At 47.5% G+C, this 25,035-nt stretch overlaps 1 protein-coding gene across 3 annotated transcripts in view; it reads left to right on the forward strand.

The window, feature by feature from the left end:
- LOC105464030 (G protein-coupled receptor 107) overlaps positions 1–25,035 on the forward strand; it is an 83,232-nt gene that overhangs the window by 41,271 nt on the left and 16,926 nt on the right. Inside the window, exons 10-17 of one of the 3 annotated variants that reach the window (XM_071078432.1) lie at positions 1,967–2,042; positions 3,106–3,179; positions 3,584–3,701; positions 6,974–7,104; positions 10,303–10,346; positions 12,526–12,582; positions 12,849–12,850; positions 16,956–17,040. In XM_071078432.1, coding sequence (XP_070934533.1) covers positions 1,967–2,042; positions 3,106–3,179; positions 3,584–3,701; positions 6,974–7,104; positions 10,303–10,346; positions 12,526–12,582; positions 12,849–12,850; positions 16,956–17,040 — 587 coding nt within the window. The remainder of the gene's footprint in view (positions 1–1,966; positions 2,043–3,105; positions 3,180–3,583; positions 3,702–6,973; positions 7,105–10,302; positions 10,347–12,525; positions 12,583–12,848; positions 12,851–16,955; positions 17,041–25,035) is intronic. The other 2 variants (XM_011711645.3, XM_011711646.3) reach the window with 2 other exon arrangements.

A 25,035-nucleotide genomic window follows, 5' to 3' on the forward strand; every position in this document is an offset into this window, starting at 1 on the left:
GCATACATAATAAGGTTTGCTGTTTCTCCACATTCTCACCAATACGGACATCTTAATTTTTGCCAATCTGATAGGTGTAAGCTGGTGTTTTATTTTGCATTTCTCAGAATATTGGCGATGTGGATTATCATTTTAGGGACTCATTAGCCATTTCAGTTTCCCCTCTTGTGGCTGCCTGTATTCTTTGCTTTTTTTTTTTTTTTTTTTTTTCTTTTTTTTTTTTTTTTTTGAGACAGGGTCTCACTATGTTGTCCAGGCTGGAGCAGTGGCGTAATCAAGGATTACTGCAGCCTCAAACTCCTGAGCTCAAGTGATCCTTCCACCTCAGCCTCCCGAATAGCTGAAACTATAGGGACACACCACCACTCCTGGCTTAGTTTTTGTTTGTTTTGAGACTGTTTGTTTTGAGACAGGGGCTCACTCTATCACCCAGTCTGCAGAGCACTGGCACAGTCATGGCTCACTGCAGCCTTTGCCTCCTGGGTTCAAGTGATCCTCCCACCTTAGCCTCCCAAGTAGCTGGGACTACAGGTGTGCACTGCCACACCCAGCTAACTTTTTGTATTTTTGGTAGAGACAGAGTTTCATCATTTTGCCCAGGCTAATCCCAAACTCCTGGGCTCAAGTGATATTCCCACTTCAGCTTCCCTAAGTGCCGGGATTACAGGGATGAGCCACTGAACCTGGCCTCATAATAGTCTGAATGTGTTCTATGAGGTTAGTTCCTAAGGGGAAGTGGGAAGGAGTAGAGGAATTTAATGCCCGGCAGCCCAAAGGTGGACTCTAGTATCTATGACAGGGTGGGCCTGGGAATGCGTGCTTTGTCTCATTGGCCTGGGGTATTTGCAGACACCAGCCATGAAGGAGAGAGAAATGGGCACAACCCTGGCACTTTCCCCTCACACATCCCTGCTGCTGGCTCCCAGCCCCCCTACTCTGGGCTGCAGACTTCTCCTACAGCTGTTTTGTAGTCGCTTTCTGCTTTCCTGGGAGCTCTGTGCTGTTTTCTCAGGTCCATCTACCTCATTCTTGCCTCTGGCTTTCCCAGGGTGGTTTCCGGGAACAAGCTGGCAGCCTGTGTTAGATTTCCATTTACTCAAGAGTTGGAATCCATCATGTCTGGCTTTAGTGCATAACTTTCAGGTTCATTCACAACATTAAATTGTGTATTAGAGATTACTTTAGGACTCCAATCAAGGCCTTTTTTACCAGTAAAAAGTACCTTATAAAAAAAAGTGGCCGGGCGCGGTGGCTCACCCCTGTAATCCCAGCACTTTGGGAGGCTGAGGTGGGTAGATTACTTGAGGTCAGAGTTCAAGATCAGCCTGGCCAATGTGGTGAAACCCTGTCTCTACTAAAAATATAAAAATTAGCTGGACATCGTGGTGCATGCCTGTAATCCCGGCTACTCAGGAGGTTGAGGCAGTCGGGGGCATCACTTGATCCCGGGAGTTGGAGTTTGTGGTGAGTGAAGTTCGTGCCACTACACTCCAGCCTGGGTGACAGAGCAATACTCTGTCTCAAAAAAAAAAAGTTTTTGCTGGGTACAGTGGCTCATGCCTGTAATATCGACACTTTGAGAGGCCAAGGTGGGTGGATTGTTTGGCCAGGGGTTCAAGACCAGCCTGGAAAACTTAGCAAAACCCTTTCTGTATAAAAAATACAAAACCAATTAGTTGGGCATGGTGGCATACACCTAAAGCCATCCTCCCACCTCAGCTTCCTGAGAGCTGCTTGATCGCTTGAGCCCGAGTTCAAGGCTGTAGTGAGCCGTGATGACACCACTGTCCTCTAGCCTGGGCAACAGAATAAGACCCTGTCTCAAAAAAAAAAAAAAAAAAAGTTTCATGTTTGTGGTTTGCACATATTTCCTATCTCCTTGTAAATATAGCTGATGTCTGGAGCTTTGACTGTCCTTTGGGAGAATGGAATCGTCCTTTAATTCTTTTTTTCTCTGTTTTTATAGGAATGATGTATTTAAAATCCACTGGCTAATGGCGGCCCTTCCTTTCACTAAGTCTCTTTCCTTGGTGTTCCACGCAGTATGTATTAGCATTTTGGGGATCATTCATGAAATTACGTATAATGCCTGTGTGAGCAGGCAAAAGACATTTGAAGAAAGGGGATAGATGGGTGGGAAACAGAGAATATGTTTCACATAAAGCCTCCTCTTGTCTGGGAGGGCCTGGCCATGCGGGTAAATGATTACCACCTCCCCTCATATTAGACTTCAGACATCTTCTGATGCTGCTTACAGACCTACGATTTGTCTAGAACACTTATTATTGTTTTCATTTCTTTGTTTTTTGTTTTGTTTTGTTTTTACCATTTCTAGAGATGAGAGTGCCACCTGCTGACTTGTTTCCATGACTTTTTTTTTTTTTTTTTTTTTTTTTGAGATGGGTCTCGCTCTGTCGCCCAGGCTGGAGTGCAGTGGCGCGATCTATGCTCACTCAAGCTCCACCCGCCGGGTTCATGCCATTCTCCTGCCTCAGCCTCCCGAGTAGCTGGGACTACAGGTGCCCGCCAGCACACCCGGCTAATTTTTTTGTATTTTTAGTAGAGACGGGGTTTCACCGTGTTCGCCAGGATGGTCTCGATCTCCTGACCCCGTGATCTGCCCGCCTTGGTCTCCCAAAGTGCTGGGATTACAGGCATGAGGCACCGCGCCCGGCCTCCACGACTTTTTTATGTTTCCAAGTATTCCCTCATGTTCCTATGTGATTTGAAGTTCAATTCAGTATTAGCATATTTATCTGAGAGAAAATTGATGCTATAAAGCTGGAGGCATGAGAATTGAGCTTCAGCTTTGAGTATTTGGAACTTATACAAATTAAAATGAACTTGCCCAAGGGGGTAAGATCACAACTTCTCCTGTCTGTGGGCCTCCAAGTGCCCATGGAGCACACTTGCAAGGGTGACAGTCTCTAGACATGTTCTCTTTGCTATACTTGAAAGTGCAAAAAGGCAATAATATATCATTTTGTGACAGCATCACAAAATGATAATGATTTGGATAATTTCCCATCTGGGTCCAAGTTAAAAGATTCTTTGTGGAGCCATGTAGATAATGAGTGATTCTGAAATGCATTTGTTTGATTTCAGATTGACTACCACTACATCTCCTCCCAGGGCTTCCCTATCGAAGGCTGGGCTGTTGTGTACTACATAACTCACCTGTAAGTATGCAGGTCCATGTGAAATACACCGTGAAATGACATACAAGACAAGTGGGGGTGGGCAACAACCTGCCCCGAGTTAACCAGCCCTGCCCTCTCGTGGCAGCCTATCTGCTCTAGCTACACTAGAGGAGTGTAGCTGATGGGTGGCTGTCCAGACTTGGGAACTCGGGCTTAGCGGCATGCTCCTGCCTCCCTGTGGCCATTGGCTGTTCAGGCTGTGGGGTGCAGAGCTAACTTTGTGTGCCCTGAAGGAAGTGGTGCTCATGTATGATGTATTTCCTAAATTTGGCTGCCCGTCTTTTGTAATAAGCTTGTGAACTCATAGAATGAGCTATGCAATCTAACTGGCAGTGAGAGTCTAAAGAGACCTGCTGGTGTCTGTTCCTTGTTTTCTCTTCCAGTTTGAAAGGGGCGCTACTCTTCATCACCATTGCACTCATTGGCACTGGCTGGGCTTTCATTAAGCACATCCTTTCTGATAAAGACAAAAAGATCTTCATGATTGTCATCCCACTCCAGGTAATTTCTCTCTTGGCACTTAGCAGGGCTCAGCTCCAAGCCTGTATGGCAAGAGGGAGTCAGCTCACCCTGAAACCCCAGCTTCTGCTAGTGGAGGTTGAAGACTGGGATTCTCTTTCTGAATTCTGAATAGACTTCAGATCATTGCACTGGGAGATGCTTGGCCATCAGTCAGCCACTGGCCTTTGGGTGCCTAGATTTTGAGTAGAGAGCTGCTGACAGTGTAGGGAGACACACAGTTACCCACAGGACTGTTTTCTCTTCTGCATCATTTGCTTCATAACTAAATGGTGCTGTTGGCGAGGAAGCTCAGAGATGTAGTGATTTTATTAATAAAGTATTTTAAAACCGTGAACTACACCAGTGAGTTTCCACAGGTAGAATATGGTAGTAGACTTGAGGGGCAAACATTTCCTAAATCCTTACCATGTTTGGGGCTGAGGGCTGAGGGCTGAGGCCAGCCTTACAAGGCTGTGAGTCTATTGGGGGAGGAGCCTTGTCTTACTGGAAGCAGAACTTGGATGTAAAGAACTTACAGTGAACAGAGGTTTTAGCAGGAATGCACAACTACCCTGCTGTGCTTGACCAGACAGCATTTGCTTGACAGAGTTGTCCCCGTCAGCTGTTCTCACATTTTGGAGCGCAAAGTAAATGTGGAAGGTTGGGGGTAGAAGGGGACAACTCCTGAGGCTCCCAGCTCTGGCAGAGTTTGCAGCAAAGCTCCTCTCCGAGTTCTGACAGACCTCATCCACCCTCACGTTCAATAATGAGGAACGTGTGTTGACATCTAATGAATAGGACAGGCCAGTTGCTCTGGGTTTCCAAGGAGAGAGTAAGCACTCAAGTTGGAAGGATCAAGGAGGGCTTTCTTTGTGACAGAGATGGGGCTGGCCTGAGTGTTGAAAGAAAAGGATGTGACAGGGGCAGTGGCATAGCAGTAGATACACATGACCCTGCTGCCTGCTGAGCAAAACATGCTGCGGGACTGTGCCGGTCTTTCAGCTGTCGAGCCACCAGGGCCACTTCTTTAGCCAGACTGAGTCCTACAGCCTGGTGAGGTCTTGGAGTTGTGAATGACAGAGCCTGGGTTGTCACCTGGCTGCGTGCTCCCCTTCCCTTTAGTAGATTCCCTCATCCCTCTAGAGTCTCCCCCCACCAGCCTCAACTGTGCTGTTGTGGGGCACAGCCTTCCAGGAAGCCGATCCTAGGCTTCCCTGAAAGACAGACACACACAGTTCCATGGAATACCACTCTGAGAAAATAAGGACATTTAACAAATTAAGAAAGTTATGAGCATTTAGACAATGGAACTAGTCTGGGAGGGGCCTTGAATGTCAGCCTGAAAAGTTAAAACTGCTTCCTTTTGGCCATGGGCAGTGACAGAATGTTTCTAAGTAAGGAGTAGATGATGTCCATGCAAAATGGTGTTTGAAGAACACTCTTGGCACGTTGTTCAACATTGGGAACATTCTGTCTCTCATGTAGTGTGTACTGTCTCTCATTCATCTACATTTTGAATTTAAGATGTAAAAGCCTTTGTTTTCTACTTTGTCTTTTTATTTTTAGACAGTGTCTCACTCTGTCGCCCGGGCTGGAGTGCAGTGGTGATCATGGCTCACTGCAGCCTTGAACTCCTGGGCTCAGGCAATCCTCCTGCTCCTGCCTCAGTCTCCCGAGTAGCTGGGACCACAGGCGCGCACCATCACGCCTGACTAATTTTTGAATTTTTTTTTTTTTTTTTAGTAGAGGCATGGTCTCACTGTTTTGCCCAGGCTGGTGTCAAACTCCTGGGCTCAAGCAATCCTTCTGCCTTGGCTCCCCAAAGTTCTGGGATTATGGGTGTGAGCCACCACACCCAGCCCTACTTTGTCTTTTTAGATAGAGCCACAGATGCTAATGTTTTGGATAGACAGGGAAGAACCCAGAAGCTGGGTATCAGTGGAGAGGCTGAAATTTCAGATATTTTTTGCGTTAGTATTAAATGAAGTTTTAGGTAATTTGATTTCTAAGTCCTGTGTAGAAAGAGAAATTACACTGAGAGACTTGCTGAATAATAGCACTACAGATTTTACATGCAAAGTGTGGAGGATTCCCTTTACAGCAAGTCAGGCAGAGTATTTGGGACCAGGGACTTCTCATGGGGTGTTCAGGTGGAATGATCATCTCTGCATCCATTCCCAGTGGTAATCTTCAAAAGGATGTATTATAAGTGGTAAATTTCCCTCATGCTCTGAGGCATCTCAGTTTAGCCAGCGGAAGGACTTTTTATAAAGACTTATGCTAAGAGCCTAATAATGGGCCTGAGTACATGAGGCAGAGCCTTACCTTTGGAGGGAGAAGCAGTGCGCAGACACTGGTGAATCTCAGTGGACGCACTCGCCATGTCCTGTGTGGGGAGGACCTGGACTTGAATGATCCCATGAGCAGCAGTGTGGCCACTCAGCTGTGGGGCTGGAATCAGCCATTCTCACCGCTCTAGTCTCTGAAAACACAGTTCCATTGTCTGGCACTTAGATGAGTTATTGTCACTGAGCACCAGGGCCTGAAAAGTGTGGGCATTGTGGCTAAATAGGGCGTTAAGTGCCACCTGTCCAGCAGTCCAGCACCTGAGTGACTCCACTGGGTTAGGGGTACCTGAAAAGCAAAGTGTCCCTGTTATCTACTGCTGCATAACAAATCACCCCGAAACCCAGCGACTTAAAACAACAGTAACCCTTCATTCTCTCTCTCAGTTTCTGTGGGTTAGGAATTCAAGAGTGGCTAGCTGGGTGGGTCTGACTTGGGTCTTGTGGTCATAGTCACACCGTGACTGGGAGCATCTTGAAGTCTCCACTCACATCTGTCTTCTGGGCTGAGAAGCTTGCTCAGGTGGGGACTGGGACAGCTGGGGCTCCTGGGGGGGTCTTTCCGTCTCTGCATGGTCTGTACAGCAGGGTAGTTTCAGGGTAGCCAAACTTCTTACAAGAAGGCTTAGGGCTCCAAAGGTCCCAAGAGAGCTGGGTGGAAGCTTTACCTACCTTGGAAATCACACAGCAGCCTTCCATCTTACTGTATTAGAGCAATTACAGGCCTGTCCAGATACAGGGGGATGGCATGGAGACTCTCCTTGATAGCAGAGCGGCAGAGTTCTGAAAAAGCATGTGGAACTGGAAAGAATGCTGTGGTCGCACATTGCGGGTCTAGAGGCCAAGGTGTACACCCCTCATTGGGGCTGCTAGCGTCGTAACAGTGCACCCATGCTTTGGGGCCTCAACAAATTCTCATGTCTGTAGGTCCTGGCAAATGTAGCCTACATCATCATAGAGTCCACCGAGGAGGGCACGACTGAATATGGCTTGTGGAAGGACTCTCTCTTTCTGGTCGACCTGTTGTGTTGTGGTGCCATCCTCTTCCCAGTGGTGTGGTGAGTAGCTCACAGGGAGGGAGGCCACATGAAAGCTTGGCTGTCAAGCCCGACAGCCGAACTGGCCATTCCCAAATTGATCTCAGTCACATGTGATGTGAGTTTAAAAGTACAGCTTTCTGAGTCCCAGACTGACCTGAATCAGCCTCCAGGGGCAGAACCCTGTGTCTTTTCCCAGTTACTCAGGGGATTCTGGTAGAGCTAATCCATCACCATGAGCGGGCTTTTAACAGAGCTCTAGGATGATAGAGAGGAACTGGGAAATGAGAACTTGGTAGTAACTTAAAGTAGCAGCCTGAATTTGTGGTGGTGATAGGGAGTTGGCGAAATCCCATAGTCAGTCAGTTCTTGCCAACTTAGGTGGAAAATGAGGAAGTTCATTAACATAAAACTAGTGATAGTTCTCAGCACACAACCATTTTTGATATTTTCAGAATGGATTGCTCCATTCCTGGAAATGGCAGTGTTTAGATGCATAGATTGTGCTTTGGGTCTGTGTAAAGAAGTGTTAGTGTCAAGTCAGTGGTTGATGAGAAAATATCCTTATTAAATCACATGCAAAGTGGTAGAAATTCAGAAGGCTAGCAGCAATAAAACACTTCACCCTTGGTGATGTAATTCCATGGCTATTGGAATGCAATTCTTTTGAAACAAATTTTAAAGAAAATAGATTTACCCCTGCCTTCAATTAGAAGTGAAGTGCTTCTTTTTTTTTTTTTTAAACCCGAGATGGAGTCTCGCTCTTGTTGCCCAGGCTGGAGTGCAATGGCTCAATCTCGGTTCACTGCAACCTCTGCCTCCCAGGTTCAAATGATTCTCCTGCCTCAGCCTCCTGAGTAGCTGGGATTACAGGTGCGTGCCACATGCCTCGCTAATTTTTTTTTTTGTATTTTTAGTAGAGACAGGGTTTCGCCATTTTGGCCAGGCTGGTCTCAAACTCCTGACCTCAGGTGATCTGCCCGCCTTGTCCTCCCAAAGTGCTGGGACTACAGGCGTGAGCCACCACACCTGGCTGAGGTACTTCTTATTGCAGTGCTCCATCCAATAAATTAATATTTTTGAGGATCCAGGGGTTTGTCAGTTACTCTCATTATTTATAACATGGTGCCAGTGGAGAGTACTTCTCATTCCAGCCAGTTAGATTCACTCTTCACCCTAATTCCATCATACATTACACATGATCTAGTATCAGTTCACCAGACAGCTACCAGCATAGAAGAGAGTATGAATGATGCTCCTACCTCAGCCTCCTGGGTAACTGGGACCACAGGCACACACTACCATACCCAGCCAATTTTTTGGAGACAGGGTTTTGCCATGTTGCCCAGGCTGGTCTCAAACTCCTGAGTTCAAGTGATCTTCCCACCCCAGCCTCCCAAAGTGCTGGGATTAGAGGCATGAGCCACCGCATCCGGTGGAGTATGAATGACTCTTCCTCCTCACTGCAGCCTCCTGCCGTCCTGCACAGGAATTAGGCACTCGGGTATCTATAACATAGGATGTCCAGCATTGTTTCCAGATCGAAAAGAGCGCCTCATTAGGGAACAGAGGTTCACGCCCTACTTTTTTTTTTTTTTTTTTTTTTTTTTAAACAGAGTCTTGCTCTGTTGCCCAGGCTGGAGCGCAGTGGCGCGATTTTGGCTCACTGAAAGCTCCACCTCCCGGGTTCACGCCATTCTTCTGCCTCAGCCTCCTGAGTAGCTGGGACTGCAGGAGCCCGCCACCACGCCCGGCTAATTTTTGGTATTTTTTTTAGTAGAGACGGGGTTTCACTGTGTTAACCAGGATGGTCTTGATCGCCTGACCTTGTGATCCACCTGCCTACGCCTCCCAAAGTGCTGGGATTATAGGCATGAGCCACTGCGCCCGGCCCACGCCCTACTTTTTACACATGCCACTATCAGAACGGTCAAATGTAAGGGATACCAACAAGCTGTCGAGGTGTAAGCAGCCATTTCCTGCCCCTTGTTAATTACGACGCTAATGAGCAGATTCCAAATGGCAAAATTCCTTAAGGTAAATATCCTAAAAATTACTGTAAAATGAAAAAAAGTAAGTACTGGAGAGGTGATTCAAGATTAGTAATATTTTTTAGGCCGGGCAGATCATGAGGTCAAGAGATCAAGACCATCCTGGCCAACGTGGTGAAACTCCGTCTCAACTAAAAATACAAAAATTAGCTGGGGATGGTGGCGTGCGCCTGTAGTCCCAACTGCTCCGGAGACTGAGGCAGGAGAATCGCTTGAACCCAGGAGGCGGAGGTTGCAGTGAGCCAAGATCATGCCACTGCACCTCAGCCTGGCAGCAGAGCAAGACTGTGTCTCAAAAATAAATAAATAAAATAATAACAATAATAATAATACTTGTAAATATCCCGATTCAGCCAGCATTGCTTCAGGGCCAGCAGTGTACTGGTTAGCTTTCGTGTGGTGGTCCATTCAGTTCTCAAGCAGATAGCCCCTCTCACAGGTGCGCAAATTACGGAGGATTTAAAGATTTGCTGACAAGAGTGAGTGACAGTGTCAGACCCCAGCTGCCTTCCCTCACACAGCCTGTCTGCCTGTGCCCTGCTTAGCCCTCAGGGTAGTCTCTCCGTTGGTGGCTTTTCATGGTGCCTCCACCTCTCACCTGCGGCTTCTGTAATGATGTTAATGTTCCTCTGCCTGAACCGTAATGATGGTCGTTAATTACCAGCACATCACAGCCCGAAACAGTGTCCCTGGAGGCTGGCATTTTCCAGCAATGTTAAAAATCTCCACTCAATGAGTTTGTATGGAGCTGTACGTTCACAGCTCTTAGACCTAGACTCTAGAAGTCAGCTGGTGACTTTCTTCTTTGGTTTATTCTCTCCTGGTGGCAGGTGAGTTCAGTGATGCTCCGTTGTCATGGGAGTGTTGGGTGGGGGGTGGTTGTGGGAGTGAGAGATTAACAGGAGCATTAAATGATGGAGTTTTGTTTTTTCCTCACACTCTGGTCCCTGCTAGACTTACTGCCACAGATTTGGCCAGCAGAGGGCGACTTTACCTCAGGCGTGTTGATTATCAACCATCCCCTATTTTAGGGAGAGTGCTCTAAAATGATCTAGTCCAGCCTTTCAGCATATAATTGAGGAATTCAGTCTCAAGTTACTAGAGCTGCAAATAGAGAGGAGTGCAGATTTGCCAGCTAACTTTTTGTTCTCTAAATGTTTATTTTTAGGTCAATCAGACATTTACAAGAAGCATCAGCAACAGATGGAAAAGGCAAGTTCCCTCGTGCTCATTTTGTGTTGCTCAGCTTGCTCTGAACCCACGTGCTGGGGCACTGCAGAGGAGTGGAGGCAGCCTGTGGCCTCAAGATGCTGTCTTCCTGGGAGGCGAGCTAGGGGAGGCCTGGGGCCCACTTCGTGAGAGCAGCCGGGGTGGTTTGGAGAAGGAGGTGTTGAGTCAGTTGTATAAGGAGGAGGTTGGGGGTGACTGCTGCTTATTAAGATGATTCATTTCATTTCCACTTGTGATTGTGATTTTCACCTTCTCAAAACTGAGTCAGGAAGAGAAAATCTTGTCTTGGAAGGTCCAGATAACACTTCACTGTGAGAACAGGAGGGATAATGGATTGGAGATGGCTATGTGTAAAGCAGCCCTGCCTGCTGATTTCACACACTTTCAAAATAGATGTGTCGGTATTCATTTAAAGCGAGACTCTGATGGCAGAAGGAACCTTGAAAACTACCTGATATTGAAATGGTTGTGCCCTTTATAGCCCTTTTACATCTCCTTGATTTTCCAGTTATGCCTCCTAAATCAGAAGAGAAGCTGCAAAGAAAATGTTTTGTGTGGTTCTGGGCTGATTTGAATAATGTTCATGACCACAGGCTGCCATGGCACAAGTGGGAATTTCAGACCCACTGAAATAGGCTGACCCTATTTCTGATTATAAAGCCAATGTAGCTTCATTTTAGAAAATTTGGAAAATGCATAGTAGCTGTAAATCTTATTTCATCAACCTGGTATACAGCTAATAACACATTATTTATTTAAGTTGAATTAAACATGACTTTGAGGCTTCAAGCCAGGGTCAGCCCTAGGTTGTTATTTAGGGCACAGTATTCTGGAGGATCTCGCCAGTTTGGGCCTGGAACAGATAGTGCGGCATTCCTGCTGTCCAGGCTCAAGTAACTTTTGCTCCTGGGAAGCCTGTGTGCAAGTCTCACCCAGGCTAGGAGCCTTGGTCAGTGCTCAGAGGCCAGCAAGGCGCACTCAGCTTCTACGACCTGCACCAGCCTTTGTTTTCTTTCTAGCCCTGGGAATAGCCCTTCTCTCATTTTTCTCATTTTTTTCCCTCAAAGATACCAGGTTCCCTTCTTTTACCTCTGGAGTGTCCTCTTGTGATAGGTTCTTTTCAGTGGCTTTAAGCAGGAGTCACAGAGCTTTTACTTTAGCCTGGCTACATAGCCTTTCTTGGAGCCCAGTAAAGCACCCTGCCATCAGTAGAAGAACCCAAGGTAGGAAGTACAAATCCACCTCTGGGAATAACTGGGGATTTTTTTTTTTTTTTTTTTTTTTTTTTTTGAGATGGAATTTTGCTCTTGTTGCCCAGGCTGGAGTGCAATGGTGCGATCTCTGCTCACTGGAGCCTCTGCCTTCTGGGTTCAAGCGATTCTCCCTCCTCAACCTCCCAAGTAGCTGGGATTACAGGTGCCTGCTACCACACTCGGCTAATTTTTGTGTTTTTAGGACAGATGGGGTTTCACCACATTGGCCAGGCTGGTCTCGAACTCCTGACCTCAAGAGATCCACCTGCCTCGGCCTCCCAAAGTGCTGGGATTACAAGTGTGAACCACCACGCCCAGCCTGTTTGGAGATATTCTTGTCCTTATTTTTCTTTTATCCATGTTATATAAGAAGATAGTTTTACTGTATTTGTAACTTGGTGAACAGGTAGGCTTTTTCTTATTTTAATATATCGCGATGAGACCATTTAACTTTATTATCTTGTAAACTTCTGTATTTCTCATTGGTTCTTCCGGCTGTTTGGCTAAAAATGTGTAAAAATCCCAAGGGCAATGTTTTTTGTTGGCGAGGCTTACCTGTGTGTTTCTCCTTGCTCGATCCTGCCCCTTGATGAATTCCTCCCTTCTTCGCATCCTCCCGGGCCCCTGCTTTGTCCTCCTGACTCACCTGCCTCTTCAATCCTCCATCTCGCTTTAGCAAGTGTGGGGTGGCTGTAGTGACTGCCGCTGGGACAATTTATTCCACCTGAGGTTGGTTGGTAGCTGAGGATCTTAGTAAGGTGCTCTGTCTGGAGTAGATGGCACAGCAGGTGAGGCAGCGCAGGGTCAGCGTTGTCCCCCAGCATCTGTAGTAAAGGGTAACTTCCTTTAACAGGAATGCTTTTGTCATGGCCTGAGCACACAAGGCAGTTTCTCATTTTTTCCACCAGGTGACAGCATGGGACCTCTTCAGCAGAGAGCGAAATCTAAGAGCAGAAGTCGCATAGGTAAACCAGGGTTCACATTCCCCATTCTTAGGAAGATATCTGCTAAGGAAGCACCCATTTCTCATCAGCAAATATTACAAATCCTCTGAAAGAGGGACAGAGCAGATTAGAATGAGATTGTCATTTTGGTTCATGGTCTTTTCCCTGAATTGATTGAGGCTGTGAAATGCTTTTGGGCATCACTCTGTACCCTGAAAAATGGTTATGCTTGTGACACTGCCAGAGCCAGAGCAGCCATGTTCCCAGCTGAAGCCTCCCCTGCAGAGAGGTCTCAGGAATGGCCTTCTGTGCTGGAGCCGACCTCGGGTGTGACTGCAGGGTGGCTATGTGCTATGGAGCTTGCGGGAAAGTGGGAGTGAGCATGCTGCTAGTCGCTGGTTCTGAGATCTGTGGCCCCATTGGCCTCTGTGCCCCCACGGTTCACTTCTCCTGAGATCTGGAGGCGACTGGGAGCACAAAGGCCATGGGCAGTAATGTCTCCTATTAGATTTGGAAGCTTTGCTGGGTAGAGCCTGACATTCTGTTTCCTGTTCTCAGGCTCATTATTCCAGTGACTCATTTCATGGCCTTGACAGTAACTTGAGCTTTTATTTTTTTTAATTTAAAGTTTAGTAGAGATGAGGTCTCACTGTGTTGCCCACGCTGGTCTTGAACTCCTAACCTCAAGCCATCCTCCTACCTCATGGGGCCTCCCAAAATGCTGTCATTACAGGTGTGAGCCACTTCATCTGGCCACTTTGGGCTTAAGAATCTCATTTTTAGACCAGGCATGGTGGCTCATGCCTATAATCCTAGCACTTTGGGAGGCCGAGGCAGGAGGATTGCTTGAGGCCAGGAGTTTGAGACCAGCATGGGTGACATAGCAACATCCCATCTCTACCAAAAACCATACAAAAAACTATGGCAGACCAGCCTGGGCAACATGGCAAAACCCCACGTCTACAAAAAAATACAAAAATTAGCCGGACTTGATGGCACACACCTGTAGTCCCAGCTACTTGGGAGAGTGAGGTGAGAAGATCACTTGAGCCCAGGAGATCAAGGCTACAGTGAGCTGAGATTGTACCACTGCACTCCAGCTTGGGCAACAGAGCCAGACCCTATCTCAAAGCAACAACAACAAAAGCCACTATGGCAAAGAATCTCATTTTTAGTTTAGATGCAGTCCAGGCCCAGTAATTGCAAGTGAGAGAAATGCTATTTGTAGTTTTTCTTCCTGCATTTGGGGTGAATATAGCTTTCAGAGAGTGTTTTTTTTTTTGGCTTTTATTTCTTTGTCTCTGGATTCCTTTTGACCAAACCTGAGGGAAATCTAAAGGAAAGCATTGAGGCCGAAGCTGCCCATTGGCCTTTAGCCATGCCTTTGTCTCTCCTGTCACATGCTGTTGCTTCTCTCAGGTCCTCGATCACTGAGACTCACAGCTGCACTGCATCCTCCGAGGGGGAGCTTAATTGAGTCTCGCACAGACACACCTAGCGCTGGCTCCACTCTGTCTTGCCTGCCAAGATTTACTGGCTCTGACTGCCCTTGAGCTCGCATCCCCATTGCCTTCTCTTTCTCCAGTGTCATTACCTTATAGGACTGGTGTCGAGATACACACTGTAAATTTAATTAACAGTCTCTGCTGCTGACCATCCTTTTTTTGGCCTTGTGTTTCGGAGGAAAAGTCAGAAGATATATTCTTAAGAGCCTGAGCTTTCATGTGAGCTTCAGAAGTATTTACATCATCCCGGTTGGCTGGCTGCAGAGTTGAGGGAGGAATGGCTTCGTTCCGAGGTGCCGCTGTGCTCTGAAAGGAGCCGCGGCCATGCGAGGCATTTGTTAGGGCAGCGGTTCTCGAGGGGCTCCTCAGGATCTAAACTATTTTCATAATCATACAGTATGAGTCTCTTGTACTGTTGACATTGCCTGATGGTGAAAAGCAATGATGGGTAAAATTGCCGGCACCCTCACGTGATTCCAGGCTGTGGCACCAGACTCTACTAGTAGCCACTGCATTCTTGACTGTCACCTACTCACAGGGGGCGAAAAAGGCTCATATCACTTAAGAATGGTCTTGAAATAATAAAACTGTTCACGTGATTAAATCTCAACCCTTGCCTTTTAATGTTCTGTGAGACAGCATGGGAGGGGTGCACACAGCACTGCTGCTGGGCCTGAAGTGTGATGGGTGTGGCCTTGAGGGATAGTACATGTGCACTTGTTTGAATTGCAAGCTGAACTAGCTGCTTTTATTTTTTGTTGTTGTTGTTTTTTATTTATTTATTTGAGACAGGGTCTTGCACTGTTGCCCAGGCTGGAGTCCAGTGGTATAATCTTGGCTCACTGCAGCCGCAGTCTCAGCCTCCTGGGCTCAGCTGATCTTCTCACCTTACCCCTCACAGTAGCTGGGACTACAGGCGTGTGCTGCCATGCCCGGCTAATTTTTGTATTTTTTGTAGAGATAGGATTTTGTCATATTGCCCAGGCTGGTCTCAAACTCCTGAGCTCAAGTGATCCATCCACCTAGGCCTCCCAGAGTACTTGGATTACAGGCATGAGCCACTGTGCCTGGCCAAGCTGCTTTTATCTGGAAGAATGACTGTTATGGTGACACAGACTTGGGTTTTTGGTGGACATTCTCTTGAAAATGAACAAAGTGAACATATTACTTCAACAAAAATAACTAACAGTATTTGTTGCTAGTGATAAAGGAAAACTTGTATTTATCCCTATAAGCCTGACAGTTTCCTAACTGACAGTTTCCCAGTTTTTTTTTTTTTCCTTGAGTCAGGCTGGAGTGCAGTGGCACAATCTCAGCTCACTGCAGCCTTGACCTCCTGGGCTCAAGTGAGCCTCCCACTGCAGCCTCCTGAGTAGGTGGGACTTCAGGTCTTTGCCACCATGCCCGGCTAATTCTTGTATTTTTTGTAGAGATAGGGTCTCACTTTGTTGCCCAAGCTGGTCTCAAACTCTGACCTCAAGTGATCCGCTCACCTTGGCCTCCCAAAATGCTGGGATTATAGATGTGAGCCACCACGCCCAACCAGTTTCCCAGTTCTTATAAGACTTCTGATGTAAGCAGAGGTGATATTAACAATGTGATTTTTTAGGAATTCTGTAATAAAATGTTTCTGTATCTGGGAGATCTACATAACACACTGAAATGGTGTCTTCCACCTGGCCAGTGCAGGATGTTCCAGTTATGCACTGGGGTAAAAGCTCTCCTGAAACTGCAAGATGGACCAGGGGAGTTTTTTGGTTTTTGTTTTTTTTTTTTTTTTTTTTTGAGACGGAGTCTCGCTCTGTCACCCAGGCTGGAGTGCAGTGGCTGGATCTCAGCTCACTGCAAGGTCCGCCTCCCGGGTTCACGCCATTCTCCTGCCTCAGCCTCCCGCGTAGCTGGGACTACAGGCGCCCGCCACCTCGCCCGGCTAGTTTTTTGTATTTTTAGTAGAGACGGGGTTTCACTGTGTTAGCCAGGATGGTCTCGATCTCTTGACCTCGTGATCCGCCCGTCTCAGCCTCCCAAATTGCTGGGATTACAGGCTTGAGCCACCGCGCCTGGCCCAGAGGAGTTTATTAATGTGAGAGTGTGGAACGTTCATTGATACATTTCAGATTCCCCACCTCCCTCATCTTTAGAAGCAACCTCTTGTCAGGCTTTAATGTAGAATCACAGACTATTCACAGTAATCTGAAAAGGCCTATATCTATCTGTATAGGGCCAGATTTTCTTCATATATTTTAACCGAATACTCCCTCACAGCAAGTTGAATGCTGATTGAATCAAATATGAGGACCCAGCTGCATCTTATTAAGCTAGACATTAAAGAGAATTACAAAAATAATTCCACTCTTCTCATTCTTCTTCTTCTTTTTTTTTTAGAAAAGAGGTTTTTTATTTTGGGGCCAGGCAAAGTAGCTTATGCCTGTAATCCCAGCACTTTGGGAGGAGGAGGCAAACGGATCAGTTGAGGTCAGGAGTTCGAGACCAGCCTGGCCAACATGGTAAAACCCTGTCTCTACTAAAAATACAAAAATTAGCTGGGCATGGTAGCACACACCTGTAGTCCCACCTACCCAGGAAGCTGAGGCAGAAGGATTGCTTGAACCTGGGAGGTGGAGGTTGCAGTGAATGGATATCATGCCACTGCACTCCAGCCTGGGCCACAGAATAGGACTCTGTCTCAAATATATATATATATATTAATTTTAGAGACAGGGTCCTGTGTCATGCAGGCTGGAGTGCAGTGGTGTGATCATAGTTCATTGTAACCTCGAACTTCTAGGCTCATGTGGTCTTCTCATCTTAGCCTCCCACGTAGCTGGAATTACAGGCATGCACTACCATGCCTCACTAATTAAAAACATTTTTTTCGCGGAGATGGAGTCTCACCATATTGCCCAGGCTGATCTTGAACTTCTGGCCTCTAGCTGTCCTCCTGCCTCAGTCTCCCAAAGGGCTGGGAATACAGGTATGAGCCACTGGACCCATCCTGTTTTACTTTCTGATCCATATTTGTAGATGTAATCATATTAACAAAAATCTTGGGGTCTTAGGGAATTTTTAAAAGTGTGAAAAGGTCTTCAGACCAAAAGATGGAGAACTGTTGTGTTAGAGATGAGGCTTGTTGAGTCTCTCATGGACATGGGGATGTGAAGTTGAGTGAAGGTCTGTCTGGTTCTTCTCTTCCTTTGCCTATTGAGCTTATTCCAGACTTAGTTGGCCAGATGCTTGTGGTTATTTAAGATGTCTGTTAGCCCAGGGCAGCTTATGCCAAAGAACTCTGTTGTATTTGGGTATGTTCATATAAACAGACCTAACAAGAAACCTACTAGGGAAGACAAGAAGAGAAATAATCACTGCGTGTATCATGGCTGCAACTCATCTTTATATATTTAATTCTTATTTTTCATCCTTGCTTTCCTTTTCCTATTGTTGGTTTTTATCCCTTTGGGGAATAATAGACCTATTTGAGAATCTAGTGAGAGATACAGACTTTCCCATGTCTATATAAAATTTTCCATGTAATATCATAAGATTCATGGACCCCAGATTTAATAACCTCTTCTTTAGATTAATTTAAATCATCTTATTACCCTTCTGCAGTGATTTGGATAGGAACACACCAGCCTCATTATGATGTGAGACTTACCCGGAAGGACTCATTCCCAGGAGAGACCCTCTCCCCTTTTTCTGCTTTTTTTTTTTCTTGCTTTCTCTTTTCTATCACTTCCACTGGAATGAACCTCAAAGAGCAGTTCTGCTCTGTTCTTTTTTGTTTTCTTTTAAAAAAGAAAAATAGGCCAGGCATGGTGGCTCTCACCTGTAATCCCAGCATTTCAGGAAGGCGAGGTGGGTGGATTGCTTGAGGCCAGGAGATTGAGACTATCCTGGCTAACAGGGTGAAACCCCGTCTCTACTAAAAATACAAAAAATTAGCCGGGCGTGGTGGCGGGCGCCTGTAGTTCCAGCTACTCGGGAGGCTGAGGCAGGAGAATGGCGTGAACCTGGGAGGCGGAGCTTGCAGTGAGCTGAGATCGTGCCACTGGACTCCAGACTGGGCAACAGTGAGACTCCGTCTCAAAAAAAAAAAAAAATTAGCCAGGCGTACGTAGTGGTGCACACCTGTAACCCCAGCTATTTGGGAGGCTCAGGTGATCTGCCTGCCTCGGCCTCTCAAAGTGCTGGGATTACAGGCATGAGCCACTGTGCCTGGCCAATGTGTGTTTTTTATTAAGCTGGTTTAATACAGTGATTTTAAATTTCTTTAATCACCAAAACCCTCTTGTCATTACTTTTCGTTAGCAGATTGCACTCTATTCCTGTAATGCCATCAACCGAGTCACAGCTTCTGATCAACATTATGAAATAATCCATTAACCAGTGGTACCACTCTCAGTTCATTTAAGCTATACCCAAGAGCAGAGGCCTCTCATATCATCCTGCTGAGAGGCAGTCTTGTCTTGGACACATTGTCAGGCTTTTTTTAGGCCTTTAAAGTGTTGGGAATATAGTACTTCAGGGGGCCCACAGCCTGCCAGAGGACCTGGTTAATGGTCTGTGGTGGCAGACCCTCCCTGGACCTGCCTGGGCCTGGTTCTTCTGCCTACTGGTGTTAACATGCATGTGCTTTCCGTGTGTCTTGAGACATTGTTGAGAACCACCAGCTCTTCTCAATTGATGACTGCAGTATTTAGGGAAGGTCAGAGTCTCTTGCTGAGAAGGTTCTGCCTGCTGTTAACCAGCCTTTGTCATCAAGCATTGGGAAGTCTGACCTTCATTCTTGCCTAGCTCGCTGCTTGATTGTGTGCAGTGGACAGGAGGGGTGGGCGGTAGTGTGCGCCTCAGCCCAGCTGCAGCATTGTGTCCCAAGTCTCACTGGCATAGCTCACAGCATTGCGGCTGCAGGTTGCGACTGGCAGAGAAACAGGAGAGACTGACGGGAACTGAGTCTGAAATCAGCATGGCCCTTTGCACACCATCCTCTCGCAGGGCCTTTGGTGCACTGTGGTTCTAGAATGGAAGGTAAATAGGAGCTGGAAACCTAACAGGCTTGGCAGCAGAGGTCTTTGTCAGAGCTAACTCTCCTCATGTTGTGTGTGGTCTTTAGTGCTCTCAGGAGCTGTTTCTGCTGCTTTCATTGATGCTTTTTATCATTTAAGATATAATTTTGTTTACAATAATATGCACAGTCCTTAACTATTCAGTTTGATGACTTTTCATATCTCCTGGGTCATTGCTTCAAATGTATATTGCAAATGCTTTTTGTTTGTTTGTTTGTTTTTTGAGACAGACTTCTGCTCTTGTTGCCTAGGCTGGAGTGCAATGGTGCGATCTCAGCTCACTGCAACCTCTGCCTCCTGGTTTCAAGCAATTCTGCCTCAGTCTCCCGAGTAGCTGGGATTACAGGCATGTGCCACCGTGCCTGGCTAATTTTTGTATTTTTAGTAGAGACGGGGTTTCACCATGTTGGCCAGGCTGATCTTGAATTCCTGACCTCAGGTGATCCGCCCACAGTGCTGAGATTACAGGTGTGAGCCACCATGCCCGGCCAGAAATGTATTTTTGATTCATTTTCACATGACTCAACATTTTGAAGATCAAAGAATTTCATTATCTGTGTAGTTGTTCTTGGCCACTCGCAGCCTTTCCCATACTTGCTCCTGATATGGTCTTTGAGTGGGATTAGTGGGATCTTTTCCTAGTGGAGGCCAGAGGACAGCTCGTGAACTAAACCCTCCCCAGAAGGGACATTTCAAGCCAGTGTGGTCCCAGGTCAGCACGTGGCCTGCGTCCTTTGGTGATTGAGAGAAGCTGTTCAGCCAGACTTTCAGGCCTGTGCCTGACCACAAACGGGGGATGCTCCTCTGTCCCCCATGCTGAGCGAGCTGAATGGAGCCCAGGACGTAAGCAGATTGTGGAAATGCTGAGAATCAGAGTAAATCTGAGGTACTCTTAACGCCAGCCGGGCTGTCCGTCATCTTTATGTCTTTAATTTTTGTGTTTGACTCAAAATTCCCTCTGAAGCACAGCAGAGAGGAAGCAGACAATGAGGATGAAGAGTAGGTGGGGGTGTTTCTAGGCTCTGAGGCTGTCTTGCACTCAGGGAAGGATTGTTTTAGAAATTTTTCACCCTTTAAGTGGCTGTTGTGGGCCTTTGCTTCTGTGTGTCCCATAAATCATGTGGTATAAACTCCGTAGAAAGGATTACTGCCTGCTCTTGGGCATTGCCCAGCCTTTTGAGTCATGACTGCCTCGTCCTGAAGTAATCGTCCTGAACTGTGTCGTCCTAAAGTCGCTAGTGGACTTTAAGGTTATGAACTGCCTGTCACTTAGCATGAAGCGTAGGTGTTAAGAGCTTGGTCCTTGGAGGGAGGTGGACTTGAGTTTGCGTATTGGCTTCTCCACTTACAAGCTGGGTGACTTTGATCATTTACTAAACTTCTCCAGGCCTGAATGTGTCAGGCCTGCTTCCCCCACAGAGGCCATTGTGAGATGAAGCATGAGAGGTGCCCACCCCAGCCCCTGGCACATGGTGATGACTCAGTTGATGGCAATGACCAGTGCTGTTGTTTTTGTCCTTGTCACAGTTCCAGGATCCTCCTGGGAAGTCAGCTGGGAAGGAGGGGATAATCTGTCTCCTTGCTGGCCTTCTTAGTTCCTCTTTCACTTAGAGGGGAGAGGGGACCACCTAGGGCAGGGGCAGCGCCTCCTGTGCACTGTGGGGGGCGTTGCTTTTCTGTTGCTGAGTCAGGGAGAGTACTGACTTGTTGGGCATTTGCAGGGGCTGTGGTATTTCCTGCCTCAGTGGGCACTTGTCCTGTTCTCATCAGTAAGAAGGACTTACCAGAATGGAGTGTCATGGTCATTTTCCTGAGAGTGAGTTGGAGGTAGAGGAACCCACAGGACAGGAGGCCAGCCTTACAGGACCCCCAGGACCAGGTGGACATGACACCCTCCCCCACCCCTGTCTCCTCCTTCCCTCTCCCCTGCAGAGGTTTCAGAATGTTCATAGCTGGGCCTGATTCCATAAGATGAACGGGGGTGGCCTGGGCATCTATACTTAAAGCTCTTTGGGTGATTCTGTTGTTCACCCCCATTAAGAACCATTGCTACAAAGGAATTCTCCTACATATGAGGAGTTCGATGCCTGGAGACGGAGGCGGCAGGCCAAGGGCAGGCACACCAAGCTGGGATGGGGCAGGGCTGGAAGGCAGGCCTCCTACCTGGGGCCTTGTTTCTCTTCCTACACTCATTCTTCACCATATTTGCTGCTCCTAATGGTGAGGTCAGAAATAGCCCGCCCAGCCTTGGTGAGCCTTCACTCCCACAGAAGCCCAACACCCAGCCTGCCACAGTCCGGTGAGCAGCAGGCTGTCAGTGTTCCTAAGTCAGGGAAATCTTTGGAAGAACAGTGGAGGGAGGCGTGGGACCCCAGGCTGCAACCTGCCGCCTGGCTGCTCACTGCATCATGCTGGTTTCACCCTGCTCGGAGCGGGCTCAGCCCCTGCTCGGCATCCTGACTCATCCTGTGCATATGGCAGCGCTGCTTGCAGGAGAGCCCAGGTGCCCTGGCAGCCCCCAGGTCCCCATTTGTTCCAGTTTTACTTACTGGATTCTTGCCAGAGGTGGCAGCCGCTGTGACTGTATATGCTACATTTGGTATTGGGCTAATCCTATATGATACAAACACTGTCATGGCAAGTAGCCAACTGCTCACTGCGAGCCAGTTGCTTTCTGTGTACTACCCCATTAATTCCCCCAGCAACCCCAAGGGTGGGTATCATTACTCCTGCCTTAACAGGTGAAGAAACCGAGGCCCAGAGAGGGTTAGCTGACTTATCGGAGGCCACACAGGCAGTGAGCAGCAGAGTTGGAATTTGAACCCAGGATGTTCAATTGTACAGGGCCCAGACTCTTAACCCCCCTGCTCTCCTTTTTCTTACTCCACGAGTAAGCTCAGTCCCTGCCTCTGCTGCTTCAGCTGTGACTGGAGCTCCAGTGCAAGGCTTGGGAGCCTCACCCCTGCCAACTGCTATCTGATAAAGGAATGTCTTACGCGTGACTGGAAATGATGGCATCACAACTGGTGGGTTTTTATTTTTAATCTGTTTGTTTGTTTTACTGAGACAGGGTCTCACTCGGTCACCCAAGCTGGAGTGCAGTGGCACAGTCAGGGCTCACTTTGGCCTCAGCTTCCCCTCCTACCTCAGCCTCTCAAGTAGCTGGGACTACAGGCATGTGTCACCATGTCCAGCTGATTTATGTTTATTTTTAGTAGAGACAAGGTCTCCCTATGTTGCCCAAGCTGGTCTCTCCCTCCTGGGCTCAAGTGATCCTCTCGCCTCAGCCTCCCAAAGTACTGGGATTATAGGCGTGAGCCAGCCTGCTGGGTTTTGGAAACAACGGTGAGCTCCGCTTATTCTAACTGCATTTCTCAAAGATAGCCCTTGTCCCCAAGGTCCATTTGTCAGTCTTAGCACCTACATGGCCTGGCATCTGCACCGTGGTGATGTTTCTTCATCAGTCCCCATGTGGGGTGCACAGGCTCATTTATGGAGTAGCTCATAGCCTACCTCCCTTCAGAGGGTGTCTTGCCTGAGCCTGGAGGATGTGACGTGGTGACGCGTGATGCCAGGGAGGTGCCAGGCGGAGCACCTTCCTCTCCTTTGCTCTCACCCCACCCTGGGCCTTACTTGGTTAAGACCTGCAGTGCCTTAACCTCTTTGCTTTCTCTCGGTCCCCTCCCCATCCTCATTTCCTTCCCTGTGAAAGGACAGACCCATCAGACTTTACCTTAAAGATTCTCTCTGCTGTCTTCAACTTCATTACCTTGTTGCTCTTCCTTCTTTCCTAGCAACCACTGAGGTGGGATCAGCCTGCTGTTCACTGCCCCATCCACTCTTTGATTGCTCTACATCGATGGACATCTCACTGCCTCTTAGAGGGGCCTCTGCAGACTCAAGGTCTTTGACCTCATTTGGGCTCTTCCTCTTTTTTCTCTCCATCCTTCCTCCACGGAGGGATTGGTCTCAACATCTGATCATGGTGTTGTCTAAAGCCTTTGGGGGGCTGGTTCGAAGGTGGTTGTGGCTCCTCTCCATTGGTTTTTCATAGTTACAGATCGAACTCCTTGTTCTGCTCTTTCCCTTCTTCTCACTGCTGCAGTTGACTAGTTTAAAAAACAAAAATGGGCTGGCAGGGTGCCTCATGCCCGCAGTCCTAGCAGTTTGGAAAACAGATGGGAGGATTGCTTGAGCTCCAGAATTCGAGACCAGCCTGGGCAACGTAGTGAGACCCTGTCTCCATAAATAGTTAGCTGGACGCGATGGTGTGCGCCTATAGTCCCAGCTGTTTGAGATCATGTAAGCCCAGCAGGTTGAGCCTTCAGTGAACCATGATCACGCCACTGCACTCCAGCCTGGGAGATAGAGTGAGCCCCTATCGCAAAACAAAACAAAACAAAACCCTTCAGAGCAGGAGTGTCCAATCTTTTGGCTTCCCTGGGCCACATTGGAAGAATTGTCTTGGGCCACACTTAAAACACACTAACACTAACCATAGCTGATGAGCTAAAAAAGAAAAATAAATAATTGCAAAAAAAATCTCATAATGTTTTAAGAAAGTTTACGAATTTGTGTTGGACCGCATTCAAAGCTGTCCTGGGGTGCAGGTTGGACAATCTTGCTTTAGAGGTTCCCTGGGACCCCCAAAACCAACGAGGAGAACAAGTTCAGTCTTCTGTGTGTTACTGAATTTTTGGCTTTACTCTTAGCCCTGCCCTGTTTCCTAGGCTGTGCACAGGCCAGCCGCTTTGAGCTACTTTTCCTTCCCCGATATGTGCAGCTCTCTCACCTGTGAGCCTCCACACCTGCTGTTCTCCAGCACTCTCCGCATTGCCTTCTCCCACTCTGGCTCATGGCTGAGCTGTGTTCAGCCCCTTTGAGAAACCCTCTCTTTCACCCCTTTTCCCTGGTCTGGCTTGGGAGCCCGTGCTTACGCCTGCCAGGGCACCTTGAAACCCAGGAATGAAAACATGACACCTCTGTCTGTCTGATTTTCTTCGTGAAGCAAGGTAGGAGTTTCCTTTGTCAGGACCTCAGCAAGCAAAATTCAGGAGAGACTTTTAAAGCATTTTTTAATCATTTAAACCGTCTAATTGTTGGTGCTGTGAAGAATCAAGTGTTCCTGTTGAAGAGGTGTTTGGCTGGTTTGGGAGGGCCACAGTTCCGGTCGTGTCGCTGGTTCTGTTAGGCAGAGTACAGTATGAACTGGTCATTTCATTGTCCCCTGCCGATGGGAGCAGCAGGTTTGCGTCCAGAGAGGAACACAAAAAGTTCATCCCAGAGGGTGAAGGTTAAAATCCCTGGGAGCACTTCATTATCCATATCTGATGCTTCTCAGTTCTCATGTCTTGTCCTCTGTGAAGGCCTTTCCATCCCCCAGGGGAGGAGGAGTACCTGATCGCACGCCCATCGGCAGTGGCTGTGTGTACATGTCACTCAGTGAGTGCATAATTTGTGCTTCAGTGCCCTTCTCTCCTCACAGGATGGCAGCTGCCCCAGGGGTAAAGGCTGCAGCTGTCGTGTATACTGCTGTATCCCAGGGCCTGGCTCAGAGTCAGGGCTTGGTGAGTTTGTATTGACTGAATAAAAAAGAGATGAGGCCAGACGCGGTGTCTCACACCTGAATCCCAGCACTTTGGGAGACTGAGGCAGGCTGTTGCCTGCCTGAGCAACATAGTGAAACCACGTCTCTACTAAAAATACAAAAATTAGTCGGGCGTGGTGGCGCACACCTGTGGTCCCAGCTACTCAGGATTCTGAGGATCACTTGAGTCTAGGAGGTCGAGGCTGCAGCGAGCTGTGATTGTGCCACTGTGCTACAGCCTGGGTGACAGCAAGACCTCTCAAAAAAAAAAAGAAAAAAAGAAATGATGAGAACCAGAGAGATTTAATTTTTAAAT

This window comes from Macaca nemestrina, chromosome 14 (genome assembly GCF_043159975.1).
Source record: "Macaca nemestrina isolate mMacNem1 chromosome 14, mMacNem.hap1, whole genome shotgun sequence".
NCBI lineage: Eukaryota > Metazoa > Chordata > Mammalia > Primates > Cercopithecidae > Macaca > Macaca nemestrina.